The 21,634-nt window shown below is 41.0% G+C and overlaps 1 protein-coding gene across 3 annotated transcripts in view; it reads left to right on the top strand.

Moving 5' to 3' along the window:
- MYH10 (myosin heavy chain 10) overlaps positions 1-21,634 on the top strand; it is a 140,969-nt gene that overhangs the window by 45,677 nt on the left and 73,658 nt on the right. For 2 of the 3 annotated variants that reach the window (XM_090059402.1, XM_090059401.1), the window contains exons 4-6: positions 634-661; positions 12,766-12,868; positions 19,059-19,088. In XM_090059402.1, coding sequence (XP_089915528.1) covers positions 634-661; positions 12,766-12,868; positions 19,059-19,088 — 161 coding nt within the window. The remainder of the gene's footprint in view (positions 1-633; positions 662-12,765; positions 12,869-19,058; positions 19,089-21,634) is intronic. The other variant, XM_090059403.1, reaches the window with a different exon arrangement.

The following is a 21,634-nucleotide window of genomic DNA, read 5'->3' as shown; positions in this document are numbered from 1 at the left end:
CTTCCTCATCGTGGGAGCCTCACTTTCTCCACCCCCACCCCTGCAGCTTACCAGCCTGACGTTACTCTCCAAGCTGCCAGATGTATATTGGATCAGTGTTGGTGGATATGGCTGGTTAATAATCGGCCATTGGGATCAGCCAAAAAAATCTTTATTGGTGTACCCCTAATTACACTATGTAAAGATGCTGTAGTTTGGAAGCATCTTGTACAGAATATTGCACCATGTTAATAAAAGGCAACAAGGCTTTTAGAGGTTTTGAGCAGAGTAGTAGGTGCTGAGCAGCCTCGAATTGCAGAGTTCAGTTCTGCTAAATTTTTTTTGTGGTGCAGCCTCTTATATTTGAAAACTGTGAACTCAGTTAAAAATTACACTTGTAAAGTTTTCAGTTTTTAATAAAGGTAAAAATGCTTTCATTTTCCTCTGTGCATTCTCCTTTTTTGCTGAAAAACAAAGTCCCTTATTAAAATCAGGGAAAAGAAAAGTTGATGGTTTTAAAATTCAGGTCTCTTTAAAAATACTTTGTAGAAATGTGATTCTTTCAAAATAAAAGTCCTGTTAATGCAACTGTAGCTTGTAATTATAAGAATCTGATAACAAATGTTATAACTCTTATTCATTCTTATTTTGCAGACCGTGAGGACCAATCAATTCTTTGCACGTAAGTAAATAAGTATAATTCTGAAGTTGGCCATTTTTATTATATTCCAACAGTAGCACAAGGAACTTCTCTGCTTTTGCCCAGTCAGGTTACTGTCTTTGTGTATACCTTAGCAGCTAAGCCTAACTTTTAAAAATGCATTTTTAAAAAGTACAAGTTCAACCAATCAGTTATGTGTATATCTATAATAACAGTACTGTAACTATTCAAAGTAGTGGCCCACTGCCACACAGGTAACAGATTATTCTGCAGTTATTCAATCTTGGCATTTACCAAGAGGGTTAAATGTCAAAAGACCTCAATCCTTGAACTAAAATATAAAATGCTGTATTTTTTTGTGAAGTACAGTCAAAAGGGAACTGGCTTTTTTGGAATAATAATTGATGTTGAAACCCCATAAAGCAAATGAATTTCTGAAGAAATGCTGCGTCTACACAAGACACCACGTCACTATAGTGATAAGTTACAGTGATGTAGCATCAGCGGGCACAAAATGTGATGCCAGCGGTACTGCACAGTAGTTTGTTGCTATTGCACAGTAGCATGGAAAAAGAAGCTGTGCAGCATCAGAACTGCACAGTAACACTGGTTAATGTGCAGTCACTTACTACTTGCTTAAGTACTAAATGACCACACAGTAAGAACAGTGCAGTCCAGCGCACATGTAGACGTGCCCACTGTCTGGTTACCTACTGCCACATCTCTTTTTCTTGTGTTTCAGTAGTTTAAGGCAAATTTTCTTTCTAGCCTCCCATACCTGAATGAGTTAGCAAGCTAAGGGATCTTTTGTACTATGACTGGCAGGGAATAACTGTGAATGGTGTGAATAGTTTGAGGTTTGGGCAGCTGACTTGCCTCATTTCAGATTCTTCTTCTCCCAAGGGTTGTCACTTTCTGCCTCAGTGTAATTCTCATTTAATTTGTTTATAGGCAATATGAAAGGACACAGTGCCTAGTGCAGACAATTCATCTTTTTAGCTTGCCCTCAGGCACCAAATGCTTGTCAGGATCCCAGTTTATCCAACTGAAAGCAAAATGTATAATATTTTCCAGTGTATAAAATAATTTCTGATAAGTTTGATAAAGATGTCTTTTCCCAGGGTCGGACATCATTACAGTATACTTACTGTTGATAAAATACCTATTGTTGCCCTCAACCACATTTTTGAGTGAGGATTCAATGGTGCTTGACGATCTGTTCTTTGGGAAGCGGAAGGGGGAGACAAAGCCCTACTTTACCTAGGGAGCATGACTTCAGGGGCCTATGTCATCGAAGTGACAAACACTTTCCTATGTTGCCAGTGTCTGAAGCTTTTAGGGTCTTGCTTCCAACAGAAAATAGGCAAGTCAATGGCTGCCACTATGGGTCAATGGGAGCCTTCCAAGCACAGCACTATATAAATTCAGTGTAACCCATATTAAATGAATTTTAAAAATATGTGAAATGTAGTGAAATCTGGGCCAGAGGTATGTTCAGTACTTTAAATCACTACTAGTAAAATTTGTAGATGAAATAAGCTGGCATAATGATGGGCAGACTAGTTATGCAGGTCCCCTTACGTTGTTTGGTAATGTGGATTCAACTGTGGGGGGGTGAGAGAGAGAATATAGCTAGGTCTAATAGTGTATGTAGGTCACATATGCAAGTTATGCTGGTTTCTGTAATGTAGAGGTCTTCTGAGCTCATAGTGGCTAGCTCAGGGGTGGGCAAAATGTGGCCTGCAGGCCAGACGCGGCCCATCAGGCCATTCTATCTGGCCCATGGGGCCCCTAAAAAATTTTAAAAATTTAATATTTGTCTGCCCCTGGCTGCCTGTCATGCGGCCCTCAATGGCTTGCCAAAACTCAGTAAGTGGCCCTCCGCCCAAAATAATTGCCCGCCCCGGGCTAGCTAGTTGAACATGAACTCTTAGTGTAAAGCTGTAACTAAGGTCCCTGACAGATGTTCATTTAAAGGCTCGATGGGATCGGATGCATGATCCCAGCAATCGTGCCTCCTACCATGCTACATGTGCATGGCAAGAGGCACAGTTGCGGGGTTAGGGATCAGATCCCAATTGCACCAACAGTGCTAGTGCAGGGGGAGCCCAGGATCTGCACCAGCAATAACAAGGCAGTTAGCTGACTGCTGCTCCCAGCCTCTACAGTCCAGCAGAGTTGGGCTCCAATGCAACCCTGAGGCTGAGAGCCCCGATCAGTTTTAATTTCTGCAAAATCAAAATTTGAAGGTGGTTAGGGAAAGGAGGGAAATGTCAACTTTTTAACCAAAATGTTTTGGTCTGAAACACTGAAATAAAAAATGCTTTCATTTTTTGAGGGTGCCATTATGGACTTCTCTAAGCGTTCACGTGAAGATTAGATTTTTTTTTTTTTTTTTGATAGTGGCATCAATTGTGGCAGTGCAGACCCTCTGTGTTCCCTCGTACTTGCATACAAAGATCATAAAGAAAAGAATGAATGTGATGCTCCGTCAGTTCCCTCGTTCTGTCTGCTAAGCAAGATGAAACTTGGTTAATGTCTGACTTTGTTACTGAGCTCTGACTTTAAAATTCTCAACTCTTCAACAATTTCTGGAATTCATCTGACTTCTTGAAATTTCCATTCAGCAGCATAAATGTCTTCAACCCATCTGGACCGAATACTGGCAATTAGAATTGCAGTATTCCTCTTCAAATTTTTGAGCCTCAAGCTATAAATGTCCTATAATGGATGAATTCATCCAAAGATGTCAGCAAGTGTCACTTGTATTTTAGGATTGTCCCATATCCTGAGTGCATATTTAATATTCCTCTTTTTTGTAAAAACCTGTAAGCTCTTTTTTTGTCTGCAGTCTAATGAAAGATTCTTTAGACCTTGAAGAGATGGATATCAGATTCCCACTAGGAAAAAAAATCCTCTGCTCTGTCCAACTGACAGAGACCTGACTGGACTAGCTATCATGTCAGACATTGCTACTCTCAGTACTGAAGTGCGGGACAAACAAGGGCTGGTCCAAACCAAATAGCGACTCCTGGTGGAGGTCAGTGCTTTTGCAAAAAGATATTCCATGTAAAGTCTCAGGAGACGTACAGCTCCGTATGGTAGGTGAGGGCTAGTGATTAGAAATAGTATACAGCAAATGGGGAGGAAAACCTCTCTCACACTGGTCCTGAATATGCATCATGCTACTTGATTGCCTTCAGTAAGCAACGTACTTCTGGCTGAGCTGGGACAATCATTGGCTTAACATGGACCCAGGGACAGAGAATGCCATATTCCCTATTGCTGCTGTTAAAGACAGTCTCTCTCAACATATGTCCTAGTGACTGTGAATAAGAGCATAAAAAGTGCCATCTTGGTGCTCCATCTAGCACAGTAATCCTGTCTCTGACAGTGGCATTAGCAGGTGCTTTAGAGGTAAAATATATGAACAGAGCCTGTCTAGCATAATCCATTCTCTGTTGCACTGTCTCTGGCATCCACTATCATTGGCTTAAGGATGCCAGAAAACAGAGACTGTTCTGTTTAATAGCTATTAATGGATCTATCATACCTAAGGGATTCCAGGTGACCAATCCACTCAGTTCAATGTAATACACAGCCTATTGTGACAAGCTGTGCTTCACTGGCTGGAAAACTGAGGAGCCACCTTACTAGTATTCTGTACAGTAAATGGAAGGAAATCGATGCCACACTTGCGGAACTAACAAACAGCGTACAGAACCACCCAGACATAACAGTTGTTTACCAAGACAACTCTGTGTCCAGCCATGAAGCCTACTGCAAACACCTCTACTCCTTAAAGAAGATGGAAGCAAAACTTTCCAAATTTACATACTCCAACAACAACTCTTACAATCCTTGACAGTGTCAGCAACCAGTGTATTCACCCACACCCTCCAGCCCATGGATAGGCTATTAATCTGTTGGCATCTGATCAGAGAAGATATTTGAGCAAATTTTAGTGTAGATCAAGGGTTGGCAACCTATGGCCTGCAGAGCCTTTGCATCTGGCCTGTGGGCACCTAGTGCTCCATCAGAGGGACGAATGTCTCTGACACCCAGCTGTAGCACAGCGCAGGAAGAAGTGGCAAAGATGGCTAGACACTAGTGCCTATGCTGCTAAGACCTAAACCATGTCATTCTGTCCACCATGCTGGAAAATGTTGTCAACCCCTAATGTAGACTAATTGCAGTCACTATAGATGTAGTCACCTCCATGCCACCAGATTTCATTGTAGGAACACCCTGAGATCCACTGTTTATAGCCAGGCTCTGTTAGAGCTGTATCTGCTCAGATCCCACTGACCGGGATGCAGATCTTGCAGATCTGGAACAGGGATTCCTGTACTAGCAATACATCCTCAAACCATATTGACTTGGATCAACAAAGCTAAACTCAGACCCTGCTCTGACATACCAACCCTATGACAAGGACAACAGTCTCTCTTGTCACCTAAAGCCCTCAACTTGAACACTTTGGGCACATTTTATGACTTCCAACCTCCCCTGGAAAATGATGACCTCAAGCCTGTCTTGGCTTATAGGCACTCTCCAACCTCAAATGACATCTCTAGTAACAAACTGCCTAACTCCTGTTCTCATCAAGCCATGAGGCCTTGTTACAGAACCTTGCTTATGCCTCTCTGAACAAGTTGGTCTATAAGGTGCCACCTTGCCCTACCTTCTGTCTAACTTGATTAACACAGCCAACTTCCTTGCTCAGTTAGCTTTGTGAGATCTTTGTGTAGTTTGTCTCTATCAGCTTGGGATTTGACTGCTTGGTATAATTTAGTAACAGCTGAAAACCTGGAGTTTTCTCTGTGCACTTGCATTTCCAGGTCAGTGATGAAAATGTAGAACAAAACCAGGCCCAGCACAATCCCTTTGGGATTCTATTATTGATCTTTCTCCATCCTGAAAAGGGACCATTTAGCCTTGCCCTTTGTTTCCTATCTTCTAACCAGCTTTTAATTCATGGGAAAACTTCCTCTCCAATCATGTGGTAACTCCAGTTTTGTTTTATTTTGTTTTTAAGTATTTGGTGAAAACCCAAATATATAGTGTCAGCTACATCCCTGTTACCCACATGCTTGTTATCACCTTTAAAGAACTTGAGCAGATTGAGGCAGGTTTTCCCTTTATAAAAGCTACACTGACTCTCTTCCCTAGCATATCATATTTGTCTGTGTGACTATTGATTTTTATTCTTTATTATAGATTCTACCAACTTGCCACGTATAGAAGTGATACTCACTACTGTCTAGTTCCAGGATCATCTCATGGATAGTTCTAGGATTACCCTTTTTGAAGATGGGTGTTATGTTAGCAACCTGCCAGCCCCTGGCACAGTGACTATTTGTAACAGTGGTTATATACATTATTGCGAACAGAACAGTAACTTTACATTTGAATTCCTTTAGGACTCTCAGGTGAATGCCATCCTGTCCTGGAGACTTATCAGCATTTGACTTTATTGATTTGTTCTAAAACTTTTTATTATCATTTTAGTGTGACCCAACTCTTCAGATCTATCTTCTCGGAAGGACTTTTTACTGGGGGGGAAAAAAAAACATGCAAAGAATTAATTTAGGTTCTCTGCTATGGCCTTATCCCTGAGTGTACCTTTCACACCTTGGTCATCCAGTGATCCCACTGATTCACTTTTCCGACTTCCTGCTTCTAATGTGTTTTTAAAAAAGGTTTTATTATTAACTTTTTATTAGTAACTTTTGCAAGATGTTCATTCATTTTCTGACTTGCCTTGTTTTTCTATTATCTTTAACCTGTCAGCTTATGAGCTTTGCTTTTTTGCGTTGGATAACCTCAACTCTGCTATTAAACCATTCAAGGGTGTTATTGAACCACTATGTACTCTTTTCTATTTGCAGTATACACTTTTTGTGGGCTTCTAATATGGTAATTTATACACGTCCAAACAGCTTGCAGGCATTTTACATTTTTGACTGCTCCTTTTAAATTTTTTTTCTAACATCCTCATTTTTGTGTAAATTGCCTTCCTGAAGTTGTATATTGGGATGGTGGATATTTTTGGCTTAGTCCCTCCCACTAGGATGTTGAATTTAATTAATTCTTATAGTCACTGTTACAGTATAGCTTGAAACAGGATTGGATTTAGAATTGCTTCTCCTCTAGTACATTCCAAGATGAATTATTCTACTAAGCAGTAATTTATTACATTCAGAAATTTAATCTTTCCATTTCACTCTGATTAGTTGTTCACACAGCTTATGTGAGAATAGTTGAAATCTCTTCTTATTTTATCTGTCTCACTTTGGCAGCTTCTCTATTAGCATTTCATAATGACTTTCACCTTTCTGATTGAGTGGTTAGTAGTACAATTGTTGAAGGAAGATGATAAAAATTTCCCTCCTGCTGCCAATTAATGTTAAATGAGGGGGACTGCCAGTCATTTTCAGACTGGTAACCCCAAGATCCAGAAATTCCTCTCATGAAATACACTAAGGTTCTGTAAAAAAAACATTCAGGATTTTCCTAGATTTGTTGCCATTAGCTGCCAGGCTTATGTCCAAGTATGAGAATGTGTGGTTATGGTTTTTTGCTAACTTATTCTGAATTTGAGAATTACTGCAAGCTTATGGTATTTTCCTCAAAACGGAGACTAGGTTTGATAAACAGTTGTTTTACAGATGTATGTTGCTATACAGGAATAGCTCATCTGAACTGACTTTGTGCAGGTGTGATGTAAGGTAGGGAAGAAGTGGGTGGAGGCTGCTTTTTTAAACTAGTAGCAGCCTCAAATACCAAACATTTTTTTTATAGAACTTTTGGCTAGAATCCAGCTTCCTAATGTTCTCCAGACAAGTGGTATGTAAAGATGTGAGGTATCTAAAGAAAATGAAATGCAGCTAGTATGCAACTGTTATATAAATAAGAGAACTGATTTTTAATTCTTCTTTACCAGTACAAATTGGGTATGCCCCTTCCTTTCCAGGAAAGGTAGATGGATAGTTAAACTGTTCCTTTTTAGCCAAAGGGCTTCCTTGGAATACTCAAACTTTTGAACCTAGTAAGTAATTAGTTGTTTTTTGTGTAGCAGGCTTTGGCAGCCTCTTGCTAATTCAGACCATTGTTTTAGCAGAAGCTAATAGTTAATAGCTTTTTTTCATATTTGTTAGCTACTCTGTTATTGTTAAAAGCCCCAGTATTCCCCATACTGGGTTGGCAGAAACTTCTGACCCAACAAGTCCTGAAACATAGGTATGCATTATCAAAATATAATTATATGATGTATCATAATTATATTAAATATGTATGTATGTGAACAACTGAAGATCATAGGACTGTAGAAAGTAGGGATAGAAGGGACTTCATAAGGTCATCTAGTCCAGACCTCTTCTCAAGGCAGGATCATCCCTGATGAAACCATTCCAGCCAATGGTCTGTCTAACCTGCTCTTGAAGATTTCCAAGGATGGAGGTTCCACAGCTTCTCTAGAAAGCCTGTTCCAATGCTTGACCACCCTTATAGTCAGAAAGTTCTCTCTAATTTCCAACCTCAGTATCCGCTGCTGCAGCTTGAAGCCATTGCTCCTAGTTCTGCTCCCTGCAGCTAGGGAAGACTCTATCTCTGTCACCCTTCAGGAACTTCGAAGACTGTTATCGGATCCCTTCCCTGAGTCTTCTCTTTCCCAAACTAAGTAGTCATAATTCTTTCAGACTTTCTTCATAAGTCATACTTCCCAGGCCTCTAATAACTTTTGTTATTCTCAGCTGGACTGTTTCCAACCTGTCCACATCCTTCTTGAAGTGTGGGACCCAAAACTGGACACAGTATTCCAGGTGGGGTCTCACCAGTGACAAAGTGGAAGAATCATTTCTCCTGCTTTGCAAGATAACTCCTGTTAATACAATCCAGCATGCTATTGACCTTTTTTTGTGCAACATGAGCACCCTGTTAATTCATATCAACTTCTGGTCCACTACAATCCCCAGGTCCTTCTCTGCAGTACTGCAGCCTAGCCAGTCATTTTCCAGTCTGTAATAATTGCATGCACAAATACAGGCTGGGGAATGAGTAGCCAGGCTGCAATACTGCAGAGAAGAGCCTGAAGGTTACAGTGGACCAGAAGCTGAACATGAGCCAACTGTGCTCCTGTTGCCAAAAAAAAAAAAGAAAGTAATGATCATAAACGCCTCTTTTAATGATCTGCATATTTCCTTTCCAAACCTTTTAATGCAGTGTTTCTGCACAAGCACACAATGACAAGCTTCCAGGGGGAAAGCAGCAGAACCCCAAGCCCACATCAGCCAGCCCACATCATCCCCTTACCTCCCATGGTCTCTGTTCAGTTCTGCTCCATGCCACAATTGGGGGAGAAGGAGGCAGGCATGTGCATCGCCTTCCAGTTTGGAAAAGGTGGTTACTCTAGGACACTCATGTAATCAGACTAGCCACTCCAAATGTTGACTTGCTATACATGACAATGGTAGGTTCTTTTGGCTGAGACTTCATTAGGGATCTGGAGGAGGATATAAGAGAGCAGGCCTTCTCGCAGAGCCTGGCTGGAGCAGCTGGAGGAGAATAGTAGCCAGTGACCATCATGAAAACAAAAAACGTATCATTCAAAGAAATGTCTTGTAATACTGTACAAACAGTCACATTTTTTAATGATTAAAATCTGTATTTTAGATCTATTTTGTACCTTAAAGCATCAGACTAGGCATCTTGAGTTGAGCAGAGAAATCAGTTACTGGGCTTATCAAGTCATTATAACCAGTTTTTACTAACTAGCATTTACTGACCAAGTTTGAGCAAAGGAAATCCAAGTAACTTCTGGTCATAAAACTTTTTTTTGATACGAGACAATGGGTTAAATAAGGTTTATTAAACCTGAAAACCATTTACCCAAGTAAATTCTATGCATCATTTTTGTGTAGTCAGAACATCTAAATATTGGCCCTGCTAGGATGGCACCATTATTTTGAATAAGTTGACTTGTTATATTTCCGCCCCCCCAACTGATTAATGTATGCCTGCCAGTTTAGTTTAACGTATGGATGAGATCAAAGATCCATTGTTAGATGAAATCATCCAAGATGGTTACATTACCTAGCAGTCATTTAGAGCTGATAATCAGAGTTGTGCTCTTTAGGTTTCATTTCATAAAGTTGTTGGAAGTAGGAGGTGAAGAGTCCAGTTTCTAGTGCAACTAAGATTCAAACACAATAGGTACTTTTGAAGTCCATAGTCAAGCTGTCACTGACATTAGCAGAAACATAACTTCACTCAAGGCTTTTAGAATTACAATTCCTGCAGCACACCAATTGAGATGTACTTAAAATAATCTAATTTCAGGAAATTAATCCTTAGCTTCAGGCCACAGTTTTCACCCTTAAATGCTGTGTGCCGTTTCCTAAATGCTGTTAAAGCTCTTAAATGCTGTTTTACTTTTTATGGGCAGATTGAGAGTGTTACAGATTGTCAGTTATTTTTGTAATTGGTGTGTTTTGCACTCCTGGAAAAAGAGCAAAAGTATGCAGATCTCCTCATTCCTATAAATGAAAAAGATTTCATATTCTAAATATGCCTAATTCCTTTTTAGGAAGGAGTTCTTTTGTTGTGCAGTCTGTATCCCACAGGAAATATTTGGCATATTTGCAAGCTCTTGGGAGAGAAGAATAAAGTTGATAAATTATGATCATTGCTCCTGAAAAGAGAAGTTGTGCAAAGACATTCTCTGTAGATGTATGCCATCCGATATAACACTTCTGGCAAAGGGAGTGTATCCATATAAACTTAAGTGTTTTTACCCTTGGTTCTGGATGAGTGGTACAGATGTCATCATAACAGATTCTATAACTTTTTTTTATTAGTGGGCTATTCTGAAATTGTGTAGAATCTTTTTTTTTTTTTAAATTGACCTCTGTACTGTAATTATGGTGTTTGTTTTTTTTAAAGCTTACTAGATCCACCACAGTGACTTTTTTCGGCCTTAATTTAGCTAGGACTTACTGAGTAACACCACCAAAGATCACTTTAAGTAACTAGAACCCTCACTGACTACTGGTCACTCTGCTTGAGTTTAACAGAATTCTAAAGGTGGAAAGGATCTTGATTCATGTAGGCCAATCCCTCCTACAGAGGCAGGATTCACTGTACCTAAGTGGACAGCAAAAACATTCTAATATTGATTTCTGGGTGTAAATGTTCTGCTTTTTATAAATCTTTCTGTTCCTCTAGGAACAGGTTAGACTGTGGTGCTGCTTGTTTGTGATAGATCTATGCCAATTTAGGGATGGGGAGATGGATTGTGCGCCAAGGACAAACCCCAGATGTCTTCATACTTGCCTTTGGCATTTTGCATGTCATGACTGCAAATCATGAACCATCTCAACCTTTTCAGATTATTACTTCTTTCTCTGTGAAAGACGTTAAGTGTAGGCAGTTGGAATTTACATCCAGAAATAACTTTCAAAGATCCCTGCCAGCTTTAAAGAGTCTCTAGATTGCTTATTTACTGACGAGACTGCTACATTACTATTAACAGGCAAACCCAATTATCCAGTATCTTCTGTGTTAAAGAGAAAAAGTTTTTCATAGCTTTATAGAGTACTTCATGCCAAGACAATGACCAACTTGTTAAATAAACTCTTTGTATTTCCAAAACTTTTTCCTAGTGGCAGCATAGGCTTTCTTTTTCACTATCTGGTCTGGAGCTTGAACAGAAAGAACTGTGTTTCAGATTCCTAGCTTTGTTTTAGATTCCACCCTCCCCTCCCATAAATCACTGACAACATCCCTGCTGTCCATCATACTCTCTGTTGGAGGTGGATGGGGGAGAACACAGCACCATAGGATACCGGGGAAATGACACCACTTTTAGCTCTGTGATATATTGTAGAGAGAGAGAGAGATCTGTACAATATACCATAGAACTACAAGGGATGTCATTTCCCCAGGACCAGATAGGTATAGATAGCTGTCCAAACAAAATAGTATTTTCATCCAGGAACATTTTTGTAGTCCTCCCCCTATTTTTCTGTGCTGTAGGGGGCATGAACATCTGTCTGCTCCACTTTTGCAGTGGTACAAATGTCTGTCCATGGCGCAGGTCCTGTCAGTTTCAGGCTGCAATTGGAGGCAAAAGGTGCTCTGAGAAATGAGGTAAAGAGCCATAATGAGGCATGAGAAGGTTAAGACCAAGGTGTTCCTGTAGTCTAGGGCTTTCCAGCTTCTAGATGGCTGAGGGTGGCAGTGCCCTCAGCTATAGGTTGTTTGGACCACACACCCCTGCAGTGCCTGTATTGTGGGCCACATGCTACATTGCAAGCATTGCCTACTCCTGCACTATGGGTGTCTGTGCCCCCCTGCTTTACTACCCCAGTGTGCCTGCACTCCATACACCACACCATGTGGGCTCTTTTTGCCAAATTGTGCAATGGGTGCTATGCTGTACTGTGTGGTGCACTGCACGGAGTTCCTTGGTATGTCATCCACTTCCCTCCCGCCCAGCCCCCTCAAGACGCCTGGCCGCAGGTTCCCTCAGCTAGAGAAGGGCAAAAGCCAGAGGAGGGAGGTCCAGAGACCAGGGGTAGTATCTGCTGGGGTGATAAGGGGAGTGGCATCCAGACCAGAAGCCTAGGGTCACTTGCACCCATGGGCTGCCAGTTCTACAGTCCTGCTGTAGTCGGTGAATACTTTTTTATTATAAGAGTGAGTGCATACTCAAAGTAAGTGCATGGCTCTTTTTAATCCCTAGACCAGTGGTACTAGTGGTCTTAAGCTCAAGGCAATCCTCCATAACTTTTTTCTGAATTTAGTGGCACTCCATTTCAAAAAAATATTTATTACAGTACATAAAAAATATGACTGAAAACACATATTTTTAAACAAGACGACAGCAGCTTAGAATGCTTTTGATGCTATCTATTCATATTTGAAATCTCTTTACCTTGTGAATTATGTACAAGTGTTTGCACATCTAACTGATAATACTGTGTGTTACCCATGGTATCCTTAAAGGCTCTTGTGTCACTCCAGGATGCCACAGCACCCCAACTGAGAGTCCCTGTCCTAGGCTATGCATTTAAATGGCTGACTTCTTGTGTGCTGAAACTGAAGCTGTGAATGTTTTCTTGCAGAGGTGAATCAGGTGCTGGGAAGACAGAAAATACCAAGAAAGTTATTCAGTACCTTGCTCACGTTGCTTCCTCCCATAAAGGAAGAAAGGACCATAATATTCCTGTAAGTTTGTATTTGTTCATGGTCCTGATGGTGTTTTGTTTCTAAATCTCTTTTTAATCCTACCTTTTTATTGCAAAAGTATTCTTTGCCAGTCTTCTAAAATACTAAACTGATAATTCATTAATATTAACTTATCATTTAACTAGCTGTAGTTTATCAAAATAGCCATAGCAAGTGCTTGGTTTTTATTCTTTTAAAAACTAAGACAAATAATTTGAAAAAAGTGTGCTGATTTTGTAGGATTAAAAACAGATGTCTGCCAACTTTGATGTAAAAAATTAAAACTAATGAAAATAAGCAGTTACATATCATTTTGTTAACCTGTTTTGATACTTTAAATAAATTTTGTGGGGAGGAAAAACACAATCCTATAACTGATATTTGGTGTAAGCATTCTTTTAGTCTTAATCAAAGTGACAGTTAAGTTGGTACAGTTTTTCTGCAGCTACGATGTAAAGAACACCATGCTTCTACAGTAGCCAGTATCCCATTGTTAGCAGAGCTTGTTTTTTACTGCATCTCCCCATGATTAATGGTTTTTCTCTGTTTGATAAGATATGGACTTGGAAAAACTTTTAATTCACTTTTTATTGGTTACTAATTTACTGCTTCATAATTTGACTTCTACAGCTTTTTTCAAATTTACTACTGCACTTCTGAATCCAGATTTTGCTAGTCTTAGTGGTTGGACTGTTAAAAGTGTATGTGTGGGTTTCAACTGAGTAATTAGTAGGTCAGTTAGAGCACTTTGGCCTAAAATCATTATTCAGTTTTATCTAATCAAGTGGTCTGCTGAAAGCTGTGCGAAACAGCAGAGCTGCGAAAGGATTTCCTTGCTGCTGTGAGCTCCGCCCTTCCCTAGCCACGCATCCTCTGTGCATGGAGGAAACAGTGCAGGGTTGTGCCATGCACTGCAGTTCTGCGCATGGAGGAAGTCTCACAGGAAAGGGAGGACCCATGCCCCCCAGATCTGTGTGCAGGGCAGGTGTGGGTGTGCACTGCAGGCTCCAGTTACTACCCTGCTGCCCTCCCCTGGAGAGCAGGCCCTTGGGTCTCTACAGCCCAGTAGGAGCAACTCAGTGCTGTAGGGCTCAGCTGTGCAGGAAAGCTGCTCACCACTGTGAGCTCTGAGCTGTCCTGGCAACGTATCCTCTATGCGTGGGGCTGCTGTGAGTGGCACAACCCCATGCTGCTTCCGCTGCCCTCATGCACAGAGGACATTATCACCAGGAGAGCACAGAACTCACAGCAGCAAGATCCCTGCATGGCTCTGCTGTTCCCTGCAGCACTGGGTCACACATGCTGGGCTGCGGAGGTCCCAGGGGAGGACAGCAGGGTGGGATTCTGAGCCCGTGGCGGGTAGCCTCCCCCACCCCGTGCACAGATCAGAGAGGGGGGTGCAGGTCCCCCTCTGTCTTCCTGGAGTGTGTGCAGCAGTGGGGAGCCAGCTCTACCTCCACCCCCCTGGACAAGCTGCCTGTGGGCCCTTTCCACTCCCTGCTGCGGCCCTGCAGCCATGCATTGTGGCCTTGGGCTCCATGCACCACATGGCTGGACAGCAGCCCCAGCCCTGCCCCTTGCCCCCCCAGCAGGAGCTGCTCTCCAGGCTGCCAGTGGCCATGTGCACGTACATGCTTATGGTGCCCCTGCCTGACTGCCTTCCTTCCCAGCCCCCTGCAGCCTGGAACTCTGCCAGGCTGCAGAGAGCTTGTTGCAAAACTGCAAAATCCACAGGTTTCTCTGCTAAATAAGAAATTTGTGTTTTACTCCAGTAAGTGGGGAGATCTTTGTTTCATTCCGTCTTTCCACGGGAAATGGAAAACCCGGATCCCTGTTTATAAGCAAGTCACAGAGGCATTAGGGCATGGTTAATAAACGTTCTAGTATACATAACTAACTTTTAGGGTTTGTTTTAACTGAATGTCATGCTTGCCCAAACTCTTTATTTACTTTGTCCATAATCAAAAATTCTAAAGTGAAACTAGTCCACTGACTTGCTTGTGTGACTTTAGATAAGATGCTTCATCTTCTATTTTTAAATATATAGACGGGGAAACAAAGTGCACAACTTGCAGGGATACCTTGAATATTAGTTAATGTCCATATGGTGACTTGCACATTCTTCCTATGGAGATAAGTACTTGGAAGAGTTATGTCCTTGACATTCCAAATCTGATTTTTCAGTAGTCAAGTTGTGGATATGTTTGTGGGTTTTACCTTGGTCTTGGTCTCCATTTCCCATCTGTAAAATGGAATACTGATATTTTACTGTCTCCATAGGAAAGTTGTGAAGGTAAATTTTATCTGTTTATTTGATAGTCGCCTACTACAGTGACTACTGTACTAGAGACTGTAAAAAGCATGGAATCAAGCAATGAATTAAGGTTAGAAGAAACTGAATACCTGCCTCATTTCCCATGCAGTGTCCATCCCAAAGACTGAATAAGGCAAGGCTCCCACGGAAAAACCTCATCATCCTATATATGAACAAGGATAGTCATAGTACATGTGCCCAAGGGGAGTATAATTTAGGTTGCTCAGGTAACTATTAATTCTGGCACTTCTAATTATTTGAGTACTTTGACATTTCAGCTTCTGAAGTGTTCCTTTAATAGCTTTTAGATTATTGCTATTTAAAATCATACTTTTCATCTTAAAATATAGGGACTTTTATTGTACTTCACTAAATAGTCTGACTTTGAATGGGTGCCAGGTCCAATAAGATTGGATGCCTTATTGCATGACTCCTACTGGCTTATGCTGAATGTTAGAGGCAGGTCCTAAAAAAAAAAATTGCAGCAGGCTACATTTTAAATCCTTTCACCTTGTTCTCTGCTGAAAGTGAGGAGTGTAAGAGGGAGGAAGGAAGGTGAAACCATTGGTTTCATTCATGTTTAAGCTGATCAGAGAACATTTGGAAATGGCAAATGCTCAACCTTAATTTGCCTGTCTTTTTTGTTCTTACAGAGTTTGAGAGGTGTTTAATTACATGATTCATCTTAATTATTTTATAGGACTCCTGCCTCATGCAATATACAGGCTAGATGACATTCCCTGAATGCACACAATTTAGTATTTCTTTTATCTGTTGTTCAATTTGCAGGAAATAAGGCATGGGTCACAACACTCAAAAATAAATTATAATTTTTTCTGTGGTGCCCCCCACTGTATCAGAATGGTTATTAATTATATTTACAGTTCTACTGTCAGGTGAGGGGCAGTATAAAGGGCATGGAGGAGTTGGGTGGGAGGTGTCCAGAGGTGGGTGACAAAAATGATCAAGAGCTTGGAAGGCAAGCAAGCCATATGCGGAGAGGCTGAAAGAAACAGGCATGTTCAGCTCAAGGACAAAGCAGTTATGAGGCGATGTGATGGGAAGCCTTCAAGTATCAAAAGGGTTGCTGTAAAGACGAGAATACCTTCTTTTTGCATTGCTGCAAAGAGCAGGATACATCGGGGGTGGGCAATTATTTTGGGTGGAGGGTTGTTTACCAAGTTTTGGCAAGCTGTCAAGGGCCTCATTGGTAGCCCCACCCCTTGACAGATGCCCTGCCCCTGGCTGGCATCTTGTCACTGGAAGTCCCGCCCCCTAACCTTTGCCACTAGAAGTCCCTCCCCTTGCCCCCGGAAGTATTCCTTTCAGCGAGAGGTTTTGCCATATCGGAACCAGAAAAGTACTAGATTATATTCTAAAAAGCAAACATCTACAACATTCATTAATTTGGCTTCAAAAATATTTTGTCTTGATTTACATGTGTTTGTGTAGTGTGCACGCAGGTGATTGCACAATAGCTTAAAATGAAGTCTTAGACTTGTATATTGTGGGGGGGTTGGGTATAGTTTTGTGGGGGGCTATGGGTATGTGGGGTGAGAGCATGGAGGGGTGTGTATGTGGGGTGTGGGTGGGTATGGGGTTTGCTGAGGGGGTGGGGTGTGAGGGAATGTGGGGGGTGGGTCTGTGTGTAAGGCAGTGCAAGGGGGGGGTGTGACTCAGCCTATGAACACATGCACACACCGTTGCGGCCCCATGTTTTTTGGTTCGGTGATGCAGCCATTAGATAGAAGGGCTGAATAAAATGGCCTGGCAGGCTGGATCCAGTCAGCGGACCATATTTTGCCCGCCCCTGGGATACATGCTAGTCGTTTGAAGTAACAGCAAAATAAGGTTAGGACATACTCCCCGTAAGCCTTTTTCAGTTTGGAGGCTATGCTGTTAGATGGCATGTGCATTGTGATCTAATCTTGGTATGTGTACAGAGGGGCTGTAACAAGGTTGAGCAGGGGGCCTTAAGGGGGAGGGGGAGTTTCAGAGCTGAGAAATGACTACTAGGAATGACCTCCACATGTTTTTGCTAAACAAACTTTTAGTTAAACTTCAGCTATTATTAAAAAATAAATTTTGGTGCATACAAATTTTGCAGCTAAATCACTAGAACTGTTTTAATTTTTTTAAAAATGGGGGGAGGGGAAATCTAATGTAAAGAAATAAAGTATATTCCTATTTCAGTATAACGTTTAGTGTAGGCTAGAGTAGAGGTGCTCAACCTCCAGCTCATGGGCCAAACATAGCCTGTACAGCCATCACATTTGGCTCACAGGGTGGGGCTCCTCCACAAGTTATGAATTTTGGTGGGGAACAGTGCTGTTAATATGGCCACCCCAAGCCCCTGGGCCAGGCTACAAGCCCTCCTCCCGCAGGGCCAGTCCTCCCCCCCCAATGCATCCTTTTCCCTCTTCACAGGACTGGGGCACGCTCCTGTCCCCTGTGCTTCTTGGGGGTGACCTGCCCCCCTTCTCCCCCCCCCCACACGGGTAGGTGGTCCCTGATGCCCCCACCCAGGCACCAGATCAGGAACAGCAGTTGGATCTGGACTGCAGACAAACTAGGCACTGCCAGTCCACCCCCTCCCCCCCCAGAAGAAAAGTTGAGCACCACTGGGCTAGAGCATGCTGCAGCTATTGCATCATGATGCACTTTAGTGGGACTCTCTGATGACTAAGTCTGAACCTCAAGTTGAATCAGCAGACATGGTCTGCTGTCTTGATTTAAGAACATCTGTAAAAACCCACATGTTTTTCTCTCTGTGAAATATTTTTTCCAAAGTGCTGAAAGTCTTATGCATGCATTTTGCTGATTGAATTTTGTAAAAAGTTCTGTTGTGCTAGAGGGGCAGTCTTATGAGATGAAAATGGTCCCTTTGGATCTCCTGTCTTTAGGGTCTGAACTTGCAGGCTCTTGTGTTGTCATGAATAAGGCTTTTTATGAACAGGCCCTTGCACAGTACTAGAACTTGCTGGGAAAATGGGATTCATTTTTCCCTGTAAAAACTTCAAGGCTGCGGGGGGGAAGCTGATTTACATTTTCCAGCTCTGAAGCACTTTGGCCTGACACTTTCTGCCAGCATGCAGCCCCATCCCCTGGGGTCATTGCATTATTGTTTAGAAAGGCCTGCTTTTTAGTTATAAAAAGAGAACCAGAGTATGCTTCAATGCCTAGTGCAAAATGTAAGTGTTCAAACCACCACAACCTTAGTATTTCCTAGGAGAAGGTTAGTCATTTTTAGAATCAAGTGGCATGTAAGCTGTACAGAAGCACCTCTGGTGACCAAGCCCAAGCTGCCCCCCGCCGCCCCCCCCAATTGCTCCAGCTGCAACAAGCAGCCAGGATCTCTAGGCTTCCCCCACCCTGGAATAGCCAGGGGCTGCATGGTACAGTGGGCAGTGGGAGGGTGGGAAGGGGCCTCTGGTGCAGCAGTTGTGGGGAGAAGAGAACATAATACTGCACAGGTGCAGGCCATGGGGCATTTGGCCACTGGCTATTTAAGACAATGCCATGTCCAACTTCTAATTACTGTTGCTTGGAAGGTTTTACTAAAAAAAAGTTACTTGCAGATCAACTAATTGAATGCTTGCCTCTGCTACACTATTGTAGGACAGAAAAACAGTAGCTGTGATGCAATCCTGATCTAGTATTGATTGATGCATTCATCTAGTATTTGGAAAATCATAAATTCTCACATAAAATGAGGCAAAACAGCTCTTTCTAGCTACAGGAATTGACTGAAACCTTTTCCATGAACAGTGTGCTTGGCTGAACAAAAACCATGCTGATTTAAAAATATATGAGGTGTAACTTGCAGCTGGAAAATGCTTGCTAACATATATGCATTTGTTTGTTTGCAATGAACAGCCAGAATCACCTAAACCCGTGAAACATCAGGCAAGTGTTGTTGTTGTTGTTGTTGTTTTTCTTTCTCTATGCTTCTGAGTTTATATGGCTTAAGTTTTGTTTTTTTCTGTCTACTGAATGATTAGATCAACTGTCAGTTTAAAAATCAGTATAAAACGTGGTCGTCTGTAAAGTATGTACTGATGATAAAATTCTATGGATATTTAGTAATAACAGTACTTGTATTTAAAAAGTACTATTAGTGAAATGTATTGGTGGTTTGTACAAAATTACTAACTGGTAAACAAAAGTTATCAAGCGTGATTGTGATGCTCAAGAATAGAACTTGGCATCTCTCTTCAGAAGCATAAACTTCATCTTTACCACCAACTTGGCGAATGTACTGCTCAGATTTTAAAGCAAAGTGTCATGTCAGTATTAAGTGAGGTGCTGAACAAATTATTCAAATTAAATTTATGACAATTTTCCCTCAGTTGATGATGATGATCATTCTGGACCCAAAGCTTTTATGGCTTCTCAGGTAGTGTGTTGCTACAGCATTCTTCACAATGCTGAGTTGAGAACCAAAATTTTGTCTAAAATACAAAAAAAAAAAAAAAAAAAAAAAAGGAAAATTGCTTTGTAGCCTGGACCAGCATCCCAGTGGCTGTTCCATCCAGCTTCCTGGATAAACATCCTCAGAAGGCTTAAACAACTCTAGTTTCTCAGGCTGGCTGGAGTTATGGAGACTATGCTCTCTGCTTTTCTGGAAAGGAGGATGGGAGGGGTGGACACATACTCAGTTCTTACCTTTCTCCTAAGGACATTGTAGTGCACTATGGAGCTGTCAGTGGGCTTATCTTTTAGTATATTGTGATCCATTATTTTGAGATACAGAAATAAAATGTTATTGGGGGATAGATTATGAGTAGGATAGTTTTATGCAGAAGGCATAGGTAAGTGCTGCAGCTTGCTATGCAAAATATACACTCCGATCTCTGTTTTAATTAAGAAAATCTCATCTCTGTTTTGGTGACCAGAATAAAGCTTTCAAAAGTGCCTTACTTCCCCTTTCAGAATTTAAGAAGTGCTTATGTCTTGTACTCAAGTAGTTCTCTGCTGCAAAACCCAAAATTGATTCATGGTTACTGTATATGTAAGATTTAAAAATTGCCAAATTGTATTAACATTGTAAATGCATCAGTAGAAACCTCTTGCATCCTAATCCAGACGTGTTGATACTACATAATCATAATCATTAACATTTTGTTTCAATGTCATTTTGAACTACAGAGTGGATCCCTGTTGTATGTGAGTAGCATATAGTTTCCCCTGTCTCAGCTGGATTTTACAATGAACCAAATCACTGGGTTGCTGGTTTTCTTAGAACAGAGACAATATCTCTTGTCATTGCTCTAACATTGCTGTATTGATCTGCATGAATTATTGCATGACTTCACTTCACAATATGTTTATGCTGCTTTTTCCAAGATCTATCTATAGAAGTAGGGGAACCAGGCCAAACTTACCTTTTTAACTCTAAAACCTCTTTTGAACGCTTGAGAATAGGATAATTACTTCGATCTGGTAGTTTTGATAACTTGGTCTCCAGTCTAAAATTACTAAATATGTATTTTTTTAAATAATTTAAAAATATTGGAGTCGAAGTCTGAGTTTTCTGACTCATTTTCTTTAATGTAATAATGTACACACAACTATTTAATAGATTGTTAGACTGATTTTTTTTCTTGTTGTCCTCCCTTCTCACTTCCACTGCAAGTTTTGGGACAACATATTACTTTCAATTTTGTTCTTAAACTACAGCATTATCACTGGGTATACAAACACCTACTCATGATTTGCAAGATTCAATCCAGAGACTACAAATAAGAATTCATAATAACAAAAATACTCTGACCTGTTGTTATCTTTCTGAGTTCTTTGCAACACAAGAATTGATTTTATGATTTTTCTGCTCTCATAAAATGAGTGAAAGCCAAGTGCTGGCATTTTCCAGGGGTTATCTTGAGTTTAATGGGATTGAATGATTGCTTTAAATTGTCCATAGTATGGGTCTAGGTACCTGTCTTTTCTGTGTCCACACAATAATATTTAGCCAATGTTTTTGTCTTGTTTTCTAGGCTGAGAACTAGAATTTGAACTATAACTGAGCCTCAGTAGGCATTAACTTCTGTGAAGCCTATTACAGAAGGTGTTGGCTTGCTTTATTTGTTGAACGTGATGTAGTCTGTTGTAAAATCAGTACAGAATTGTAACACAATTCCTTTGTTTTCTGGTTAGCACCTAACGAAGACTGACAAGATGTAGGATGCAAGATGTTGTCCGTTACCTTGTGTAGATTCTAAATTCTGAACAAGCATTTAATTTTATACAATTTTGCCAACTTTCTCTGTAAAAATAAATAAATGGTATTCTATAACGTTAGTGCAGACCTAAAACTTGTTTATTTAAAGCCCTCTCTATTCGTGTTTAAACAGTCCTGTGTAGGACCTGTATAAAAGTTCAGTGATGTTATGAGACTACTTTTTTGGTTTTAGAATAGGGATATTTTCATAGGAAATATATTTTGAAGTGGA

This window comes from Crocodylus siamensis, chromosome 8 (assembly GCF_052110815.1).
Source record: "Crocodylus siamensis isolate JL-2025a chromosome 8, ASM5211081v1, whole genome shotgun sequence".
NCBI lineage: Eukaryota > Metazoa > Chordata > Crocodylia > Crocodylidae > Crocodylus > Crocodylus siamensis.
The sequence above is the reverse complement of the archived record's forward strand: the minus strand, read 5'-3'. Positions and strand labels throughout refer to the sequence as shown.